Below are 22,557 nucleotides of genomic sequence, written 5' to 3'. Positions count from 1 at the left end.
GCGAATACCAATATTCTCCGGGCTCTAGTGGCTGTGCTTCTGTAGTCTAGATCCTCCAAACGACATTTTATCAAATTGCTTAGTTCCTGTTTTTCCAGGACAACCATAATTTCATTTGTTATATTTAGGTATGACAACTTTCTCTCCACCACCCTATCCCAGCTGGATTTATAACGATCACTTCTAACTAGGTTCAAAAGGCCTGTTTCACTATTAGATTTTAAATTTTTGATTTTTAAATTAAATGCTGTTTGCCATTCTTTAGTTTCCATACACATTTCTACTAGTTCTGCATGAAACACATTTTGGGGCTCCCAGAATGCAGCGTAAAAAGCTTAACAAAGGGTGGTCAATATTTTCTCTTATTGCATCAATCCAACCACCTGCTGCCTACAGTAGTTGTCCAGAAGCCTTAGCACTGAAGGCACAAATTGCAACTGGGACATGTTGTCCTCCCACAGTATAAAAAAATTGTGATGGCTCTAGCTAAACTAGCTCTCATTGCTGAACTCAGGTGGATCTTCCAGGAAAGATTAGCCTGAAACATTAGTCCCAGATATGCAAACTGCTCAACTTGATCAATATTATGACCAGCAATTGCTGATTTGTGCTTTCTGTTTTCTCATTTCTTGCTAAAAAGGAGAACTTCAGATTTTGATTAGTAACCAGGCCTTCTTTGGAGCGGTAATATGAGAAGGAATGTAAGAGTCTACGCATTCCCACTATCAGTCTTGCAAGCAATGCTGTATCATCGGCATATAGTGCTGGCAACTTAAGGGAGGCTCAGTGTAGTGAATGGAAATCATTACAGGACAGGAAGGATCACAAATAATTACTATAAATATTAAATAGCAGTGGTGCAAGGATGCAACTTTGCTTCACACCCTTATTCAATATAATTTGACCTGACAGTTGACCAGAGGGGGCCATACATCACTTGAGCAGAACGAGAATTAATAGAGTTGTTGGATCAAAAATAATCTTCTGTTCATATAAGTGTTCCTCAATTTATCGCAGAGCCTCTTTCTAGGTACTGAATCAAAATCAGCCTTGAATGCAACCACTAGCATGACCTCTTAGTACGCTTATCTTAGTTAATATACTTGTCTATCAAGAACTGGAGGGTGTAACAATGATCAACAGCAGTAGCACCCTTCCAGAGTCCGGCCTGTTCTCAACCCAGAATTGCCACTTCCAACCAGGTTGATAACTTGTTATAGAGAATGGAAGCGCACAGCTTTCCTACTACAGATAATTCAGCCCTTAGACAGGATAACTTCATAAATCTGTATGGTATAATATATGCCCTGACCTGGATGGCCCAGGCTAGCCTGATCTCATCAAATCTTAAGCTAAGCAGAGTCAGTCCTGGCTAGTCTTGGATAGGAGACCACCAAGGAATACCAGGGTTGCTATGCAGAGGAAGGAAATGGCAAACCATCTCTGTTAGTCTCTTACCTTGAAAACCCTACGGGGTTGCCATAAGTCAGCTGCAACTTGACGGCACTTTATACACACATGGTGTAATATATTGAACTTTGAGACTGTGTTAAGTGCCATCAAGTTGCTTCCGATTTATGGCAACCTTATGGATTCTTAATGTTCAGCTGTAATCCTGCTTTGTCACTTTCTGCTTTAACCTTCATCGGTAGTCATTTAAAGTCTTCACTATTTTTTGCAGTAATACGGTGTCAACTGCATATTTCAGACTGCTAGTTAATGTCATTTATATATTCAAGGAAGTCTGTACAACACACAGGCTTTTAGACAAGACTGTTAGTTCTCTATACACCAATTTTCACTCCACTTCATCTAATCCAGCTTTTTTTATGATATATTCTGCATATGGATTGGACAGATAGGGGGATAAAATAAATCCTTACATGACACCTTTGCCAGTTGGAACCCGTTGTGTTTCTCCATGTTCTGTCCTAACAATAGCCTGTTGTCCAGAGTACAGGTTGTGCCAGAGGGGGGAAGCCAAAAGACTACAAGTTTAATATTGAATGGCAAGTGGTGTGGCAGTTTTTGTTAAGTAAGAGTGCCAAAAATACTACAATTAGTTATTTTAAGGTGATTGTTAATTACAACTTAAAAGCGATATATTTATTAATTTACAAAAAAAATTACCCTCCCTTTCTGCCCTTATCAGAAAGCTCACTATGCTGTCTGCCCACCATAGAGGCTAGCAGATATTAAATACATGATAATAAAATTCAACCTTTCTGGTTGAGCTGAGAGCAGTGTGGTGGATGTGTTCCGCTTCACAGAGTGTTTCATTTCATTTTATTTTTAGTTTGATTATCTTTGTTTTATTATGTTTAGCTATCTGGTGTCCACATTATTAAGGGAGTTAATAATAGTAACAGGCATAATAAAATTCCGTGTTAAAACCATTAAAACCAACAGAAACACACACATCATTAAAGCCATTCAAATCAAAGCTAAAATACACATACCGTATATACTCGCGTATAAGCCGAGTTTTTCAGCCCCAAAAAAGGGTCAATACGGTAGGGGAGGGGAGGGGGGAGGAGGGAGGAAAGAGGGAGGGAGGGGGGAACTTACCGCCATCGCCGCCGCGCCCGAGAGCCTTCCTCCGGCCGGCAGGGGCCTGGAGGGGCCGGCAGGAGGCCCCTGCCAGCCGCGACGCCGCCGCCCAAGCACCCGGGCGCGTTCTTTTAGCCGGCAGGGGCCTTCCTGGGCCAGCAGGAGGTCCCTGCCGGCCGCGCTGCCGGCTCTCAGGCGCCCGGGCGCCTTCCTCCGACCGGCAGGAGCCTGGAGAAGCCTCCTGCCGGCCCAGGAAGGCCGCGCCGCCGCCGATTCGCCGTGTTTCCCGGTAAGTAGGGGGTTCAGGGGCTCTTCCCCCTCCCCCCTTGGATGGCACTGGAGTCAGGGTGGGTTGGGGTGGGTCGGGAGGGCCCGGGAGGCCGGCGGGAGGGCGACCTGGGGCAGGGGCCCTGCGCTCTAAAATGGCGGCCGCCATTCCCTTTTCTGGCCTCAAATTTGGGGGGTCGGCTTATACTCTGGTCGGCTTATACCCGAGTATATACGGTACAAAAGAGAGAAAAAACCTCAAAATTTAATCAGAGGGCAGGAAGGAGGGACACAAAATGAAACAAAAGTCTTTGCCTGCTGGCAGAAGATGGCAAAAAGGGGGACGGTCGAGTCTCCCTGCAGAGAGATGTCCAGAATTTTGGTGCCACAATCAAGAAGGCCCTTTCCCATGTTGCCACGCACCTAATCTCAGAAGGCAGGAGCCCCTGAAGCAGGGCCTCTGAAGATGACCATGGTGGTTGCGTAGATTCATAAGGGAATAGGCAATCCTTCATGTATGCTGGTCCCAAACTTTTGTTTTGTTTTGTTATCGAGTCACCATTAATGGTGACATATGGTGACCCCATAGGGTTTTCAAGTCAAGAGATGTTCAGGGCTGGTTTGCCATTGCCTGCCTTTGTGTAGCAACCCTGGACTTCCTTGGTGTTCCTCCTGTAAGTATTAACTAGGGCTGGCCCTGCTTAGCTTCTGAGATCTGATGAGATTGGACTATCCTGGGCTATCCAGGTCAGGGCAATCCCAAGCCACCCAGGACTTTAAAGGTCAATTGATGGTTTTAGTGATAACTTATTCCTTCCGTTATCCTTCACAGATACCGTATTTCAGGACACAGTGTGGTGCACTCAAAGCTCCAACTCCAATCGTATTTACTATATCACAGATTAAGGTAGAGGCACTGGTCTAATACTATCATATATTCCAAATAGTTTTGAACTCCCTTGTGTTTTTATTGCATTGTGGTGTCACCAGCCCTGCAGGGTCAGGGTATCTTTCCAGAGAGCTGCTGTCCCCTTGACACTCAGTTATGCCCCTATTTTCCTACTAGCAAAGTGTTGTAACTACAGCCATCTCCGAGCAGGAACAGAGGGAAGGGAGCACACTCCTAGGCATAGCCACCAGACTAGCATAGATCTAGGGTTGATCGCTGGCTTGAATTTTACCTCTTGTCGGGTTGCCACAATTTTAAGGATGCAAAGCCAGAAAATGATCTTTTGTGATGAATGTGCTCTATGCATACATGCATGCATTAACATATGTATGCTGGCTATGTAGTAGAGCATATATGCACTGTGCTGTGAATGTAAATTTATGCTCATTGCCCTGTGTGGCAAATTCAGAGAATTGGCTAGTATCATTTTTGTGTGATGCATGTAATAGGTGCACATGTATATATATCAGATGTGTACACACAGACCAGCCTTCCTAGATCAGAATCCCTGCAAGTCCTTAAACCAAATCACCTCTTATCTAGGGCAGCATCAGTGGGACCATTGTCACCTCATGCTGCATGCATGGTGAGGCACAGGGCACCAAATTCCAGTCTCCAGAAAGATAAGAACATTCCCCTTTGTAAAGGAAAGGCGTTTCACACATACTTGGAAGCACTTCTGTTGCATTCTTTCCTTAAAGACCGCTTTCTCCTCGAGGGAATGGATATCTCCACATATATCTGATGGGTATTCCTCCCTGCTTGCAATGAAAGCTCTCTTTGTGCCCACTACACCATAGTCAGGCTATGCACAAAACATTCTGAGACACCAGGAAAAAGTTTCTTGATTAAATTAGTTTTGAACGAGCTTCCTACTTTCTGATTGGTTCGGAAAGGGAACTTCCTGTTTGTGAGGAGACATTGGCCATTTCCACACCAAGTTTTTTACAACAATTAATGAAACTTTTAGTTTGACTTGTCTGTACCATTTTACCTCCATTTGGTGTTGGAACCATCTTGCAATCGCTGAATGTCCATTTCTTCTGCAACCACTTTTACGACAATGTTTTTTCCCCTCTGATTCAAAGACAAGGGTGTAGACATGTTTGCAATGCTTCTCATTTCTCCCCCCCTCCATACCCTCCCTCCTCCTGTCCTCCTGCCAGCTATTTCCTTGCGTTTTATCTTTTTTAAAACAAATGAATTTGTACTAGTGAAGGGACATTAGAGCGTTTGCCATTTCCCAAGTTTTTTTAATGTAATGCATAGGACTGACGATGTAATGAGCATTTGAATAATCCTCCCTGATTTTTAGTGCATTGATTTATGTATTAATATGTTCGTGTATGGCTGGGAAGGGAGGGGGGACGAGACACACACACACACACACACACTGCCTCGTTTGGACTGGGGTGGGGGAAGAGGCGAGTTGGGTTCCCTCTCCATGCAATTTTAGCCTGACTGCGGACCGTGGATCCAGGTGGAGATGCGCTCTCTTTCTTTCCCCCCTGTAGTCCTTTTGTAACGATGCCTGATTTTTTGGTGCAAAATGAGGCACGGAGGGAGTTTTTACTATCCAGCTAACACACTCATCGTCCATGTGCGATCACCCTCAACCAGTGACTTAAAGATGGAGTGGGGGGTGTGCTTTATAAGGAGCCACTTGCTGTATGTTGCAAGAAAATATATGTGGGGGAGAAGATGGTACAGGAGAGAGAAGGGGGAGGAAATGGGGAGTGGGGAGAGCAAATCAATAAATGGCTGCAGAGGGGGGAACAGGGAGGAGGATAACCAATGCAGGAAATAAATTCAAACTGAGCAGGGGAAAGAGGATGAAGAAAGGGGGGGTGATAGGGGAATGAGGGGGAGAGAAGGGAGAAACAAATAAATAGCTGGAGGGGGAAAGAAGGCAAGGGGGGGAGGAGGGAAGCACTGGTGAGATGGGACGGACGGGACAGGGCAAGGGCGCACTGAGAGACTTTCCTCCAGCTGGGTAGGAGTGGCCGGGGAGCGGGGAGAGCTGGGATGGGCCCAGCAGAGGGTAGCTGCCGTGGAAGCATCCTGCGTCGTCGTGCCCGTAGCCGCTGTCAGTCACCAGGGGGCCCTTAGGTTTGTGCAGATGAGAGGACAAGGCTCATTGGAATAGACAGTAATGACAGGAGAAGCTGAAGGTAGCCAGAAAAGAGGAAGACCCAACATGAGATGGATTGACTCAATAAAGGAACTGTGGAATATATGTGCGCCAATTTAATCTTGTCTGCATTTGAAGCAGTCTTCTAAAAACCCTCTATATCAGGGGTGTCAAACATAAGGCCCGTGGGCCGGATCCGGCCCCTTGAGAGCTCTTATCTGGCCCACGAGCCAACCGATGTAGCCACCCTCACCTCTAAATCTGGGCTGGCAAGGCATGGCCTGGTCCGACCAAGTGACATTTATGTCATATCCGGCTCTCGCAACAACTGAGTTTGACACCACTGCTCTAAAGGCTCGGTTATTTAAAGAAAATCTAGCCAAGACACTAGCGAGTTTTTACAAGTTTTATATTCAATATATCTAATTCTCAACATGGCCTCATATATGGATACTTAAATCTTGAAACTGGGGCCCAGGATGTACAAGACAGATCTTTCTGCATACGTGAGAAAAAGTCCCAGCTTTGCAGAAAAACTTTGTCTTTAAAAAAGCAACACGGGGGGTGGTGTTAAAATTCCACAACATAATAGAAGTACTAACTGTGGCTTTAAGAAATAAATGTGCTCTGTGACCATTCCTAGGCAACCACAACAGTATTGCCAGTATTCAAGTTTCTGTCAGCAGAAGGCAGAGGGAGGGCGCAGGGCCATTTCCATGGCTGTTTTGGCCTTTGAGGGAGGCCTTATCAGGGCCAGGCCTAGTAGCAACCACCAAGTGACTTGCTACTATGCATCTTCCATGACTTATCCAGGCCCAGCTCCTTGCTACTGTTCAACAGCAACCACAACATGAAAGTATTGTGGTGTAGCGGTTAGAGTTTTATATACCATAGACCCAGCTTCAGATCCATACTGTGCTGTAGAAGCTCACTGGGTGACTTTGGGGAGTCATACACTTTCCGCCTAACCTACTTCATAGTGTTGTGACAATAAAATGAAGGAGAGGATAAAATGGAGGACAGGAAAATGATATAAGCTGCTTTAGGCCAACATTATGGAGAAAGGATATTAGCTGAAGATGGGGAGGAAGATAAAATGTAGTCGATGGGAAAAAGAGAAGGAATTAGGGAAACGAGAGCATAAGGGGGCTACCGGGAGGACAGGAAGAAGAAATAGTTTGGGGACAGGGATACAGGGGAATATGTGGTACTCCTCACAATTCTTTGCAGGTATCCTACAGTGCAACTGGACTTAGTGGCCAGCATTGCATAACTTGGCCATAGCTTTCCCAGATGTGGGGGTGGGGGGTGAGGTGGTAAAGCTGAAGACAGGGAGAGGAAAAGATTAGGTTGGCTGGTGGGAGGGAAGGCGAGGAGGAAGAGGGGAGAAACTGGGGGGGCTTCTTGTGTTTTTTTTTTTTTTAAATTGCATTTGTTCATTGGAAGAAATGGAATAAATCAACTATCCTAAGGTGATTTACTAATATACTAAGGCAGTTCCTAACAAATTATCTTTGGCTCTTGGAAGCAGCCAAAAGTTTTGGAGCCAGACTAATTTTTCAGCCTTCAGGATTTTTTATTTTAATGACCAAATTTTCTAATCCTAACCAGCCTTCACAGTTTCTCATAATTGCATTAAAGCTATGACAAAAGTGTTGTAGTATATAAATAAATATAGGGGTAACTGGTTGTCGTCACCGCGGTAAAAAAGCTATTCTCTACAGTACTCGAAAAAATAGTTCATGTTCTAAAGTTAGGGGCCTATTTATGTTTATTTCACAAGCATGTTTTCTTTTTAGGGCTTTTGTGCTGCAGTGGTCTTTTCTGATGAAGATCTAAGCTATCATTAAATTTCTCAAGAACTGTTGAGCCTCCTGTTGACTAAAATGGGGATGTTCCAGCCTCTGGTCATTGAGTTGCGAGAATATTTAAACATGAATCGGTAAGTATTGTCTCTTGTTACAGTATGTGGCCTGTAACTTTTCTCCCATGTGGACACATGCTGCGATACAGCCTGAGAAGCACAAGTTCTTTTTTGCTTTGTCAGCATCTGCAGAGCAAAGCATCTCATGTGCTAGTGAAGCTTATATGTATACATTCAGGGCCTTTCATTGGAACTAATTTATTTTATTCTACAAAGTAGTATGAAATGTATAATTATATCCTGCTGGTTGTATATCCCATGATTTTAGTCAAGTCACTGATGGCATAAAGGAGACCACTTACTATCTTTTTGTAGGGCTTTGCTTGCATTGGATATAAAGATATTAAAATGTAAAGGCAAGTCGTCAAGAAAGCTTGTAATTATTGCAACCTTGTGTTGGCAAATCCCATTTAGAAGAAACTGAAGCTACAAATGTTTTCCCATTCATGCTGCAGCTACAGACATAGTTTAATTACAGCCTAACCTCAAGTGTTTGTTCTCTAGATTTTGATGATTTTTCATTAACATGGAAAATTAAGATTAAACAAATTATTTTCCTGAAGTTATAAATACCGACTGATAAAGATGCCAGATTCCTTAAAGGGCCATTAAAAATAAATGGTGGCATAACAGGATATTTTATATATTAGTATATTTAATAGTTAACATGGACTCACCTGCAGACACTTAAATCTGCAGATCAGGCCTATTACACAGTAAGGAGATTTTTCAGCCATTTTGGGGGACCCCTCAGATTTATAGGAAAATCTGGGGGGGTGGATTTTAATAGAGGGAAAGTTAAAATCCTCCCCAAAGCTCTGTTGACCCACCAAGAAAAATGGAGGAGGCAGCACTATATGTAAGCCGGGGAAGGAGAGAGGGAGCTGCTGCGTCTGTTGCCCCTCATACACAGCTGGTAGGGAGGACAGCCATGGGGAGGTGAACAGAGGACGAAGTGGCAGGGAAGGGGTGGGCACAGCAATGGGAGGAGGGGGGAAAACATGCAGGAAGCCAGAGCTGAGGGGAGGGGTGGAGGAAAGCAGAGTGGGAGGACTGGTGTACAAGATTTCCCTTCTCCCACAAGATTCTCTTATGTCCCTGCAGGAGGGGAGGAATGAGAAGCCAGATCAAACGAAGATGGGTGAGGAGGCTGGGGAGGGGAATGGGATACCCGCTGGGGAGGGGAATGGGATACCCCCCGGGGAGGGGAATGGGACACCCCCCCATGAGTATTGCGGGTTACCTCTTGTATATGTAATATTTATATATATTACAAACACATCTGTTCAGTAGAAGACAGTAGAAGCGTAAACCACCAAGTGACTTCCATGACTCAACCTGGCCTGGCTCCTTGCTACTGTTCAACAGCAACCATCATATGAAAGCTACTGTGGTGTAGTGGTTAGAACTTTATACTGTGAGACCCGGCTTTAGATCCATACTCTGCTGTGGAAGCTTACTGGGTGACTTTGGGCAGTCATACACTCTCAGCCTAACCTACTTCACAGTGTTGTGAGAATGAAGAAGAGGAGTTGGTTTTTATATGCCAACTTGCTCTACCACTTAAGAAAGAATCAAACTGGCTTACAATCAGCTTCCCCTCCCTGCTACAGACACTCTAAGAGAACTGTGACTAGCCCAAGGTCACCCAGCTGGCTTCATGTTATGGAGTGAGGAATCAAACCTTGTTCTCCAGAGTAGAGTCCGCCGTTCCTAACCACCACTCTTAACCACTGCACTGCGCTGGCTACTTTGGGTTCCCATTATGGAGAAAGATGGTATTAGCTGAAGATGGGGGGGAGGGGCAGATAAAAAGTAGGCTGATTAGTTGACAGGAAGGCGAGAAGGAAGGAGGGAAAGAAGAGAGCAGAATGGGGCTACCAGGAAGGCAGGAAGAAGAAATAGTGTGGGGACAAGGATACAGGGGAATATATGGTACCCTCACAATTCTTTGTAGGTGTCCCACATGGCAACTTGGCCCAAGTTTTCCCAGCTGCCAGGGAGTGAAGGGAAAAGCTGAATTTGTGGGGGAGGAGGAATAAAGGTTAGGCTGGCTGGTGGGTGGGAAGGAGAAGAGGAAGAGGGGAGACGCTATGGGGGCTTTTAGGAAAGGGAAAGAGGAAATAGTGGGATAAGGCCAAAATGAGAACCCCTCTCACAAGTCCTTGCCAGGTTCCCCATTTGTACATATATATTACATAGTACCTAACTAGTTTAGGCCTTTTATAAATAATAATCAGTTGGATCCAATCAGCATTTCCTCTGGTGGAAATGGGAGGAGGGGTACCCCTATGATCACTCAAAATGACCATTCTGGAGATTGTGGGACCTACATGCTCAAAACTCACATAGGACAAGGGCTGTAGTAAGGAAGCAAATTGGGGAAGAGTGAGCAAAAAGCTGTCTGGACCCAACCCAACAATTATTCATTCAATGCCTTCTTTAAATGTACATGACACTTCTCTGTGCCTGTTATGTTGGAAGGAATAAGTTAGACCTGCTTTCTTTGTAAGTTTGTAAAGTGCTTAATATGGTTGGCTGAATTTATGTTCTCCTATAAAAGTAAATAGCTTCCATTGACTTCTAAGAGAGACGATAAAGCAACATTAACTCATCTGAAGTGAACACTAAATGTGGTGGTCCTGAAAGAGGTGTTGGGAACTACAAATTTTATAGAAAAAGAGTTCTAGATTGTTAACAGGCAGGGTTCAGAGAATCTGGGATGCCGGGTTTTTAAGACATTAATTCCTGGCCTAGTTCAGTTGGTTTTGACCTTTAAAGCCTCAAGGGGGCCTGTTAGGGTTGCCAACCTCCAGGTATGAGCTGGAGATCTCCTGCTATTACAACTAATCTCTAGCCGATAGAGATCAGTTCACCTGGAGAAAATGGCCGCTTTGGCAATTAGACCCTATGGGATTGAAGTCCTTCCCTTCCCCAAACCCTGCCTTCCCCAGACCCCGCCCCCAAAACCTCCCGCCACTGGCGAAGAGGGACCTGGCAACCCTAGGGCCTGTGCACAGAAACTAACTTCTTGCATATGAATTTTAATGAACTTGTTTGTGGAGGTCTTCCCCAGGGGCACTTCTGTGGTCCCTTAGATATACTGTGTGGGGCTCCTCAAGGCAAGATCTTTTTATAGTAGTACTAAGACTTTGGATTGTTTTTTAAAAGGACGTTTGTGCAATCCATCTTTTTTGGCCTTCCTCTCCTAGTTGAAAGTGAAGCTTTTCAAAGAGCTGTTGGCAATATCTGATTGCTGTTAACTGTTAAGGTTGTTAACTCTTGAGGTTGTATGTGAATGAAAGCCATGGTGATTCCTTCTACTTTTAAACAAAAAAGGTCATCGTTGTTTTTTAATTGCTTTTCAGGATTTTAAACAGTTTGGTTAGTTTCCTTCTAGCCTTTCTTGGTTAAAAGAAGGGACAAACATTTTTACATAAAGAAGAGTAGGAAGTACAACTAAAGCACTATTGAGATGGGAGTCCACTTGGCTATCATCCCAGATCCCTGTGGAGCAACAAGAGCCCAGTGTAGCCGCTACTTCTTCTGTGCTCCAGCTGTTGTCTCCTGCCAGTTGGGTGTTCTCGTTTATATATTTTTCACTTCATGCATCTAATGAAGTGAACTCTGATGCATGAGCTTATAGTGGAATAAATTTTGTTTGTCTGTGAAATGCTACTGGACTTTTGTCTGTAATTACTGAAGATAAAAGAAAATGACAAAGGGTTTGGGGAAAATAAGAGCATGGAGGCACAGGAGTGCTCATATAAGTCATATATGAGACACAGGCCATTTTGTGAATGCTACTGTTCTAAAGTAAGACCATGAATGTTCTTTGTCGCAAAGGTCAATTTTTTCCCCTAGTTGCTGCATTTGAGAGACTGAGGTAAAATATTAAAGCAGGGGTGGACAGAATGCTGGTCATGGTTGACTACAGGAAGATTATCGCTGCTCTGCATATGCGCAGCTACAGTTTGGCCAAAGCATTCTATTGGGAGCCATGGAAATGCAGCTGTGTGCTCTCACTGGCTACAGAGAGTGAGAGAGGCCTGGTCCTGACAGCCACTGCACAGCTCAAGCGCATGCAGTTTAAATGGCCAGTTGCAGCTGCTGCTGGCTGATTCTCCAGCTCAGAGGAAGCCAGCATTGTGCCAAACCTAGTCCTTGGGAATGAGGGGTGTGTGTGTGGCTGAGGAGCTCAAAGCTCCACTTATACAGCTACCAGGGCCCCTGTCATAAATCCCACTTGACCTGAGACGCAAGCCATGGGGCAGCTTTGAAGGGCATTTTGGGCTCCACTCCAAAGTTATCACCAGCCCTCAGTAGGCTAGAGTGGGAGACTTGCCCCCCTTGGTTCCTCTGTCAGTCACCTCACTGAAGGGGGGGTTGCTCTGTGAAACAAGCTTGTAATGGTGAAGGCATCTGCAGGACCCCTCTGTAAATTGCTTCCATGGCAACTGTGACGAGAGCTTACAGATGTTGCTTAAGCCGGTTCAGCCTCATGGCTTTCCCAGTGGTGGTGGCAACTGCAGGCAGACACTTTCAAGGAACAGACACATAGAGGAATGTTCTCTTCACTTTACCACAAATGATTGAATTTTCCCATGTGTTGGTACAGAATTCTGAGCAACTTTCAGTTTTTAGAAAAGCAAATTTCTAGCAGAAGCATTTATGGATATGTTTTTATAAATGTGAAATCAGTGTTTGATTTCGAAGCTTTGCTTCTTTTTCTTCATAGTCCAATCATTTTGGTTGCTTTACTTAGATAACTTCTCTTGCTACTATGTTGCTCTTTGACATTAAAAAAAACTCCAAAAAGCATGCTGACTTTGAAAAAATTTAGGTTTGGGCATATTTTGATTTTGTTAACTCTTTCTAAATAAAATCAGTGATATGCACAAAATTTTAATTTCATCAGTCTTCATATTTAAGTGCAGTGTGTAACTGACTTCCAACTTTTAAAAAAGAGTTAAATGTTCAATGAGTAAAACAAAAATGTACATACTTCACATAAGCTTTCATTTACCTAATATTATTTATTACTGTAACTTGTAGTGCAAAACTGAGTTTTATGTGGATATACACCTCAAAATAACTGCCCTAATATGGAGCCAAATAGTTGTATAAACCAATATGTTCCGTTTTTAAAACATATTTGCCTATCCCCATATTTAAAATAATGTAAAGAAAATGCGCCCTGACCTGGATTGCCCGGGCTAGCCTGATCTCGTCAGATCTCAGAAGCTAAGCAGGGTCAGCCCTGGTTAGTATTTGGATGGGAGATCACCAAGGAATACCAGGGTTGCTGTGCAGAGGAAGGCACTGGCAAACCACCTCTGTTAGTCTCTTGCCGTGAAAACCCCAAAAAGGGGTCGCCATAAGTCGGCTGCGACTTGACGGCACTACACACACACAAAATAAATGCAAGAATCTGGGATGTGATGTAGTTTCTTGCAGCACTTCTGTATTACTGTATTTTTAACGTACACAGTGGCTAAGTCATCTTCTGTCTCCTTTTCAAGGTTAAAGCAGTGGAGCCTTATGTAAGACATGGATAGATGCAAACATGTTGGGCGGCTACGACTCGCCCAGGACCACTCGATTCTGAACCCGCAGAAGTGGCACTGCATGGACTGCAACACCACAGAATCCGTTTGGGCTTGCCTGAAATGCTCCCATGTGGCCTGTGGAAGATACATTGAGGACCATGCACTTAAACACTTTGAAGAGACCAGGCATCCTTTGGCTATGGAAGTTAATGATCTCTATGTGTTTTGTTACCTTTGTGAAGACTATGTATTGAATGATAATCCCGAGGGTGACGTGAAATTACTTAGGAGTTCTCTGTCTGCAATTAAAAGTCAGAAGCATGATCCATCAGCAAGGAGTGGTAGGACGCTGCGGTCAATGGCTTTGGGTGAGGATATGTGCAGCCATCAGAGGGCCCCTCAGGGACGGCCTCAGATGCTTACAGCTCTCTGGTACAGACGGCAGTCGTTGCTAGCAAAAGCACTGCGGACCTGGTTTGATAAGAGTTCTAGAGGCCAGCTACAACTAGAGCAAAAAAAGCAAATGGAAGAATTGGAGAGGAAGAAAGAAGTAGCTAGGCAGCGGCGCCAAGAGATGAAGCGCAGGTTGTTGGAGGAGCTGGCAAACACACCTCCAAGAAAGAGTGCTAGGCTTTTGTCGCACATTCGCAGAGAGAATCTGATTCCTCGGAAATTCAGAGATATGGAAGCAAGTTCCCCTACCTCAAGACGAATGCAGAGTAGCAAATTTAAACAGTTCTATTCCATCCGGCGTAAGCCCCTCATGACTCCTGGCGTGACTGGACTAAAGAACCTAGGGAATACGTGCTACATGAACTCTATCCTTCAAGTATTAAGTCACCTCCAGAAGTTCAGAGAATGTTTTTTGACGCTGGACCTTTGTGAAACTGAGGAACTCTTAGCTAAGACAGTGAATGGGAAATCTAGAATGTCTGGAAAGTTGCTCAGTGGGCCTGCTCCTACTGAGCCAGGGAGGAATGATCAACTGTGGTTGTACGGCAGGCAGAGCCTGCCAGCTGGCTTAAATGGTGGGTCTTCAATAAGCAAAAGTTTAGAACTGATACAGCCCAAGGAGCCAAGTTCAAAGCACATCTCTCTTTGTCATGAACTGCATACCCTCTTCAGAGTCATGTGGTCTGGGAAATGGGCCTCAGTTTCTCCCTTTGCTATGCTGCACTCTGTGTGGAGTCTGATTCCAGCGTTTCGAGGTTATGACCAGCAAGATGCTCAGGAATTTCTCTGTGAATTGTTGGACAAAGTGCAGCAGGAGCTTGAATCTGAAGGAACAAAACGCCGGATCCTCATCCCTTTTTCACAGCGGAAGCTCACCAAGCAGGTCCTAAAGGTGGTGAATACCATTTTTCATGGGCAGCTACTCAGTCAGGTAGGCATGTTACTCTATCTCAGAGTCTTTACTGGGGCATGTCCAGCTATGACGTGTGTATCTGGCAAAGGGGGGTCTTTAAGGGAAACTGGGATTTTTAGCATACTCTTCAAGTGGGATTGCTAAGGGCCCAACTATATTTACAAGTAACTCTGATTCTTCTTCCCAATAGGATTTTTTTTTTAATCCAAAGAAGCTACAGGCGGCTCTGAGATTGAACATAATAAGAGCCTTGCTGGATCAGACCGGTGGTCCATCTAGTCCAGCATTCTGTCTTACACATTGGCCAACCAGTTCCTCTGGGGGTCTAACCTCAGGGCACAGAGGCTGAGGCCTTCCCCTGATGTTACCTCCTGGCACTGGGATTCAAAGTTTTACTTCCACTGAACATGGAGGTTCTCTTTCGTCACCAGTGCTAGTTCCAACTGATAGATCTATCCTTCATGAATCTGTCTAATCACCTTTTAAAGCTGTCTGTTCCTGTGGCTATTACCACATCCTCTGGCAGTGACTGAGATTGAATGAATGGCTGATGTGTTTTTTTCCTGTTCTTTAGCTGCTCAAAATTTTTCCTTCTCCCCAGCTGCTTATTTTGACCCAGTAAATCAAATTGCTTGCAGTATGTGAGTCTTTACTCTGCTTAATGTGCCAATTAGAATAAAGTTTGGAATATCTAGATGACTTTTTAATTTTAAAAAAATAAAAGCTTATGGAGGGGCAAGGCATTCTAATTGCATCCAGTAAATCTGGCACCGTTTTTCTTTCACCCTGGTTATGCACACTTGACTTCTTCCATTTGGTTTAAGCAAGGTACATAGCTAATTGGTTGAAACAGAATGAGGCAGGGTTACATTTAGGTACCAGAGGCCTCTTGTCTAAAGAAATGTCCTTCTAGAATATGCTAATCTCCGAATGTGTCATTTCAGAATCTTCCAGCTATACAAAACTCTTGTTATTGTCTTGCAGTATCCACTGAACGGTAATAGTGGCAATATATGTTTAAAATGTCCTAGAGTGTACAAATGAACTGAAGAACCGAATTCTCCTATATGTTATACTGATGAAGAAAGGTCAAAAGAGTGTATATACAAATACATTCATAAATTGTGTTGGTATTTTACAGGGTCAGAATTGTTGTTTTAACTTTACAATTTTAGATATGCTTCAATTTTAAATCAGTAATTCAACTGGACACTTTAATGGAGATGAAGCCATTAGTAGCCAGGTGTATCAGCAGGCCCACATTTGTTCTTACACTAGAGAACTACACAAAGGAAGTATACTCATGCAAAACTAATTGTTTTGATGATGCATCTTATTTGAGAATTGCTAAGCATAATCCCTGTCTTTCCAATGATTATAGACTTGGCTCAGGGGTCAGTACAGTACCAGCCATGTCATCCTGGTTACTAAGCTTTGTCCCCTGGCCTCAGTGTTTTGTGATAACGTATCTACAGAGGTACATGTTTTACAGTGCACATCTTTCCTTGCTAGGTCACCTGTATAACGTGTAACTATAAATCCAACACTGTGGAGCCCTTCTGGGATCTTTCCCTGGAATTTCCTGAACGCTATCACTCCATCAACAAAGGGATGGTCCCTGTTAATCAGACAGAGTGCATGCTGACTGAAATGTTGGCCAAATTCACAGAAACAGAAGCTTTGGAAGGGAGGATATATGCGTGTGACCAGTGCAACAGTAAGTGAAGGACTGTTGAGTTTGCCGCAGATTTAATTGTCGATTGTGCCTGGTGAGAAATGTTCCTGTATTATATGTATACATAGGTGCTTGTTTCATGACCTTTGAATTGCTGTGCAACAGATAAAACTACTTCTCAAATGGCTCCCAGTTTTGAATACATATTCAGTATTGTTTATGTAATTCTGATACTGAATACTGTAAAAAGTCTTTTGTGCCTCCCAGAATGGTTTCATCCCCTCTCTGAATTCTTCATTGCTTTTATATTTAGTATAGAAAGGTTCTCTTTCTTGTGCTGTCCCACCCAGCCAAACCAGGAAAGTAAAGAAATCTACTGTTTTTCTGACAGATGGCTGAAATGATGAAGTTGCCCTGACTAGGAGGATTAGATACACTGGCCTAAGCAAGACCTTGTCAGAAACCAGTTTCTCTGTAAGATGCCTGTTGTGTAGCATCTTCATGTTCTGAAGAATGTAAACAAGGGGCACCCTGAGGAGAAGGCAGCAATGTCTCCTAAGTAATGACAGATATAGCAAACCCACCATCTTTAGACATGTTAAACTTGAACACTTTTAATACTCTTGACTATAAGCAGGCTGTCCAGAACTGTGCTTTGGGCCCTGTGCCTTCCTTTCCAGAGGTGGTACTTCACTACAGAGTGCATTTCTTTAGTCCTAGACAGTTTCTGCTCATGAAAGATGAGCCTCTTGCGTAAGCAGAAAGCACCTAGTGCCAGAGGAAAGTACTCTGCAGTAGAGCACTGCCTTCACACAGGAGAACAGGGCTGTACAAGTGGATAGAGAAGTATAGAATCCAAGGCTGTGCTCTTAAAAAATCACATCCAAAAAACAAAATAATTTGCAGAACCCTGGTAAATGTCCTTAACTTTTTAAATACAATTATGAAGTTAAGAAAATTACACGAAATCTCAGATGTATATTGAGGCAACTGCTGCATTTGAAGCTTTCCCTCTTCTAGTTAGTGCAATAATGCCATGCAGATGTCCAAATCTCATAATTCAGAAGAGGTGGTTTTTATACTTCGATTTTCTCTACCTTTAAGGAGACTCGAACCGGCTTACAATTGCCTTCCCTTCCTCTCCCCACTACAGACACCTACTGAGGTAGGTGGGGCTGAGAGAGTTCATAGAGAACTGTGACTAGCCCAAGGTCACCGAGTAGGCTTCATGTGGAGGAGTGGGGAAACCAACCTGGTTCACCCGATTAGAGTCCACTGCCCATGTGGAGGAGCAGGGAATCAAAACCCGGTTATCCAGATTAGAATCCACCACTCTCAAACACTACACCACACTGGCTCTGTTTACAGTTTACAGGCTGCTTAACTTCTGTACTTTTGGTTACCAATTGGTTTCTTGGGGGGGAAGGGGGTCATTCCTTCCCCTGATATGCACACCCACCCTTGATTTGCACCCCCCCTTGCAGTAGTAGGTTGCTGATGAGGAGACAGAAAATGTTCACTATCCAGCACCTTCATCCTTCATTCCCATCCCATTTAACAATCAGTTGGCACATGAATACAAAGGATACACAGTGGGTACAAAGTTCTTTTTTTTCCTTCTGGACAAATTGTTGAGTTCCACTTGCAGATAATCCCTCTATGAAAATTTGTTTTTATTTGCAGATTGCTATCATAGGACATAACTATAATTTTTTTGGCCAAGAATATGTTAGTCTTAACACCCCTTTGTTGGCTAGTGATTCGTATTCAAAATTGGCATGTACATTCCAAGTTAGTACATTAAGACTGTAGAGAGAGAACTTTCAAATATGTTGTGAAATCACTGAGGCACCTGCCATTGACTTAGAATGTGGACCAGGAACCCAGTCTTTTAAATCATGGCTTTTTCATTTCTTTTGAAAAGGTCCTTTATTAGTTTCCATCATACTAAGGTGTAAGGGTCAGTATTGGATCAGGATGGACAGCTGTGGAAAATACTTCCATGACATTCTTGTAATAAAGGCAGTAGTGCAAAGCAGTTTAATTTCATTTCCCAGAGTACACAGCAGTAACATTTCACATTTTACTTGCTACATTGAGGGGAAATGTTGTAGTGTGACAAGTTCTTTCTTTTAATTCAAAGTCAGATATTCCTTCCCGTTCAAAACATCTATAGAACAGTGCCTATAAGAAACAGAGTGATTTATTAATTAGTTTGTTAAATAGTAACTGTACACATGGGAACAAGCTAGATAGGATCCTGGGAAATCTGTGAGCAAGTTTTCCCAGTGGTTTAAAAAGGGAAATAGCACAATTCATATCAGGGCCACAGTGTGAAGAGTGAGACTGTGTTTTAACCGTTCCCCCCTCACTTGATTTCACCAATTTGAAACTGCCTCCCATGGACTGTTAGCCCTGGAAGGGAAAAAGAGGCAAAGAATGGGTGTCTGTCCCCCTCCCCTTTCCCATTGTTAACAACAGCTATGGGGTAGTGTCTGTTTCCATCAGTGAACCCATTGGGGGAAGGGGTTAACTCCCCTGCTCCTCTTTCCAGTACAAAACAGGGCCCCACAAGTCTGGTATTTTCCAGTCAAGATTTCCAAATATTACATTTAGTTTTACCCTTCATGTTATTATAAAGTACTATAGCTCTGTTCATATTGAGAGTTTTCCATTGGAAGGAATTTCATAACTAAACTGAATTACAAGAGGAATTGGTAAAATGTAAGCAAGCCACACAGCAGAGAGATAGGCCCTCACATAACCTGATGTGTTGTGACTGGTACTGGGTTATATTTTTGTCTGCCTTCTCTTCATAGTAGTTGGAAAGTCTGTTTTACCAGGTTCCTTTCATACTCCTTGTACATACTTAGGAAGTCTTGAATGTGATGGACTTTGCTTCTGAGTGTAGAGTTTCAACTGGGCTTTAATTACCTGTCACAAGCATGATCTCCCTGTTGTCCTGCTTTAAACTGCAATTTTATTAGTACAAATTGTATACTTCTACAGTTTATATTAATAAGATAATGAACTGCTGGATCAGTGGAGCTGTCAGTGAAACACTATTGTCAGAATACATGGAGTATTATACTAGGCAAGAGGGACTGTCCTTTCCAGAGTAGGAAAGGAGACCTTTAACAGGCCCAAGTTAAAGGTCTTTAAGTCTTTAATTCTGAACACTTACTGTAGAGTAAGTCCCACTGAATTGAGAGAGACTTCCTTGCGAGTAAACCTGCCTAGGGTTGTGTTATATGTCTCCTTTCTATCATTGAGGAGAAAGTTTAAACAATGGGATTTAAAGATGCGGAATGTACTTCTTGCTGTTACGGTTCAAAATGGGACTGGATAAGATGGGAAGAAGAATGGAGTTGGATAATGGGGAACAATGTGCATCACTTGGAGGAAGGGCAAGATAAAAGCATGTGTGAAAAGAGGGAGAGTGCTTTTTAAAATTCACGTGTAAAAAGAAAACTAGGACTAGATCCTCTGCATCCTCTGTACTGGCCCAAGAAGCCTTCCACAGGCAGAAGGGCCTTTACTAGGACAAGAGGGGCGATGACGCTTGCTCTCCCCTCCTCACTGCAGTCGGCCACATTCATTGTTTGGCTTTTAGTCCACATGGATCCTCCAGCCCCCTGACATCACCTTTGGGTGCTCAGAGCAGAGAGAAGCAGACCTCCTGCTGGCAGTGTGTAGGACCTAAGCCCTATTTTCCATTAAATTCCTGTTCAATTTTACTGACTAAAAGTTGCTAATAGAAACCCAAGTTTCAGCTTTGTAAGACCCTGGCTTTTGTTAAAACTGAAAGGAAGACTGTACATGCAGTTCTTCCTCTTGAAATAGGAAACCGGTAAACTCACCTGTTTTGTGCATTTCTCCTTTATGCAGGCAAACGACGGAAGTCTTCTCCCAAACCTCTTATCCTAAGTGAAGCTAAAAAGCAGTTAATGATCTACAGACTACCTCAGGTCCTCCGGCTGCACCTTAAACGATTCAGGTGAATGGAGGGGTGAGGGATCATTTTTATAGTTAAAACCGTGAAATGGATAAAATCTTATATTATTAAATATTTCAGTGAGTGGCACTCATATGTAGCCTCATATTTGAACAGAACTAGAAGAGTGGTCCATATGCCTTTTTAAAATTCTGTTTGGCAAGCAAAGTACAGCATTCAGATTTTTTTTACTGTATTGTTTCTTCAAAATGTGTTTCTGTTAATGTCTGGACGCACATCTCAATTCTTTTTTTAAAAACATGTAGAATTCTTGGTCTGATCCAGCAGGACCTTTCTTATGTTATGTTCTTATGAAGTCCTGCTAATTTTTCTTCATTGTAAATGAATTTCAACTTTTGAAAGCTGGAGTGTTTCCAAGTAGTCCTGACCCTGAAGGGCAATGAAGGGATCTCTTTTTTAAATGTTGGCACTAACTTCCACTGACATCATCTTGGGGCATGGATATAGGATGAATCAACCCAGCATTGATGGAATAAGTCTAAATGGAAAGCAGTAACAACAAAACTACTGCTGTCTTGTATTAGAAGCCACATAATGACACATTGGAAACAGCTGTCTGGCTCATGTTCTACAACTGCTTCCAATATATCTGATTCTGATGCCTGTTAGAGAGATGGAAATCGTATCCGAAGTGAGTAAACTGATCCATTTCTCCCAAGGGATGGTCATTCTGAACTCTGGTTGTGATATATCATTTGCTGTGAAACTGATGGGAAATGGGAGCTCAATTCTGGCCTCTTCTGGCATGAAATTTTACAGCACTTTTTCTTTTGGCATTTCTGGCTCCTTGAAGATTCTGAATACATTCTTAAAAGAAGATTCTTTTATTAGATCCAGCTGTACAGTAGGACTGTTTTATTAATGTGCCACTATGTACTATAGTAACTACAGAGCTCTTCCTCGTTATTGATTCTAAACTGGATTTATTTTACTTCACTTGCTGCTAGCCTCTTTTTTGCAAGAGTTTGTAAATGAACAATTCCATGGAAGAAAGATTGGATTGAGAAAATTAAGTATTTTTTTCAGAACGGTTAAACACTATTTTTCAAAGGTCATGATATTTGTAAGCTGGAACAAATCTGGAAAGACAAGCGGAATAAACTGAGTTTTGTGAGAAGCGATAATGGATAATTTGTATTGTATGTATTTCATGTTCTATATGTTTTAAAATAATTTTAAAATAATACTTAAATTATTTGAACAGTTTTCAAAATTTATCACACAAGATAAAACCCATAGGCTCTCTGCTGGAGAAATTTTATACCATATGCAGTACCGACTATTTTATGAACTGCAGTAAATTTGACAGTATTTTAGAGCTCGTCACTACCCAGTGCCTCAGTGTTTACAAAATCTTTCAGTGGCTTTGCCGCAAACCTCTAGATTAAAAGCCCTTTTGATTGTGTGTCTTTGTGTTGCAGGTGGTCTGGACGTAATCACCGTGAGAAGATTGGGGTCCATGTCCTCTTTGACCAGGTATTAAACATGGAACCTTACTGCTGCAGGGACACTCTCTCCTCTCTTGACAAAGAGACCTTTGTCTATGACCTCTCGGCTGTGGTGATGCATCACGGGAAAGGGTTTGGCTCAGGACATTACACGGCATATTGCTACAACACAGAGGGAGGTGCGTGTGCCTTATTCCAGGGGGGGATTTTTTAAAAAAAACTTACTGCATCTTGTAGATTTTTTAAAAAACTTGAAAAACTGTATTAAAATTACAATTTTGTTGCTCAACTTTTACAGTGCTGATAGTATTTCTGCTAAAAGCAGTAGGGATGGAAACTGGTTTTTCTTGCTTGTAGCCCTTTGGAGTTGACTTGCGTTGCTTGCTTTCCCCCCCCCCCTTTTTTTAAGTCAGTTTCTCTCTCTCTCTCCCTCTCTTTCCCCCTTTTTCCTCACATCCATAGTGAACTAATCTGTTTGCTTGCTGAATGCTTATTCTTCTCAAGTTAACTAGCAGACTTCTTCAAACCAGGAGTCTGCACTGTGAATGGACAAAAATATCCCCCTTGTTCTTGAAATTTCTTTGTATCTACCTTTAAAATGTCACCACAATATTTCACAATGCAATTCTCTTCTAATGAATTTTCAGACTAATGCTATAAAATCGAGAAGCTGAAATCTCATA

The 22,557-nt window shown here is 42.9% G+C and overlaps 1 protein-coding gene across 1 annotated transcript in view; it reads left to right on the top strand.

Annotated features, from left to right (window-relative positions):
- The window catches only part of USP49 (ubiquitin specific peptidase 49), a 53,562-nt gene that overhangs the window by 30,185 nt on the left and 820 nt on the right, over positions 1-22,557 (top strand). Inside the window, exons 2-6 of the mRNA XM_056843971.1 lie at positions 7,697-7,839; positions 13,344-14,754; positions 16,249-16,453; positions 20,300-20,408; positions 21,848-22,053. Coding sequence (XP_056699949.1) covers positions 13,372-14,754; positions 16,249-16,453; positions 20,300-20,408; positions 21,848-22,053 — 1,903 coding nt within the window. The 5' untranslated portion in view covers positions 7,697-7,839; positions 13,344-13,371. The remainder of the gene's footprint in view (positions 1-7,696; positions 7,840-13,343; positions 14,755-16,248; positions 16,454-20,299; positions 20,409-21,847; positions 22,054-22,557) is intronic.

Source organism: Euleptes europaea, chromosome 2, assembly GCF_029931775.1.
Source record: "Euleptes europaea isolate rEulEur1 chromosome 2, rEulEur1.hap1, whole genome shotgun sequence".
Classification (NCBI taxonomy): Eukaryota; Metazoa; Chordata; class Lepidosauria; order Squamata; family Sphaerodactylidae; genus Euleptes; species Euleptes europaea.
Note: the sequence above shows the minus strand (reverse complement) of the source record. Positions and strands in the feature narration are given on the sequence as shown.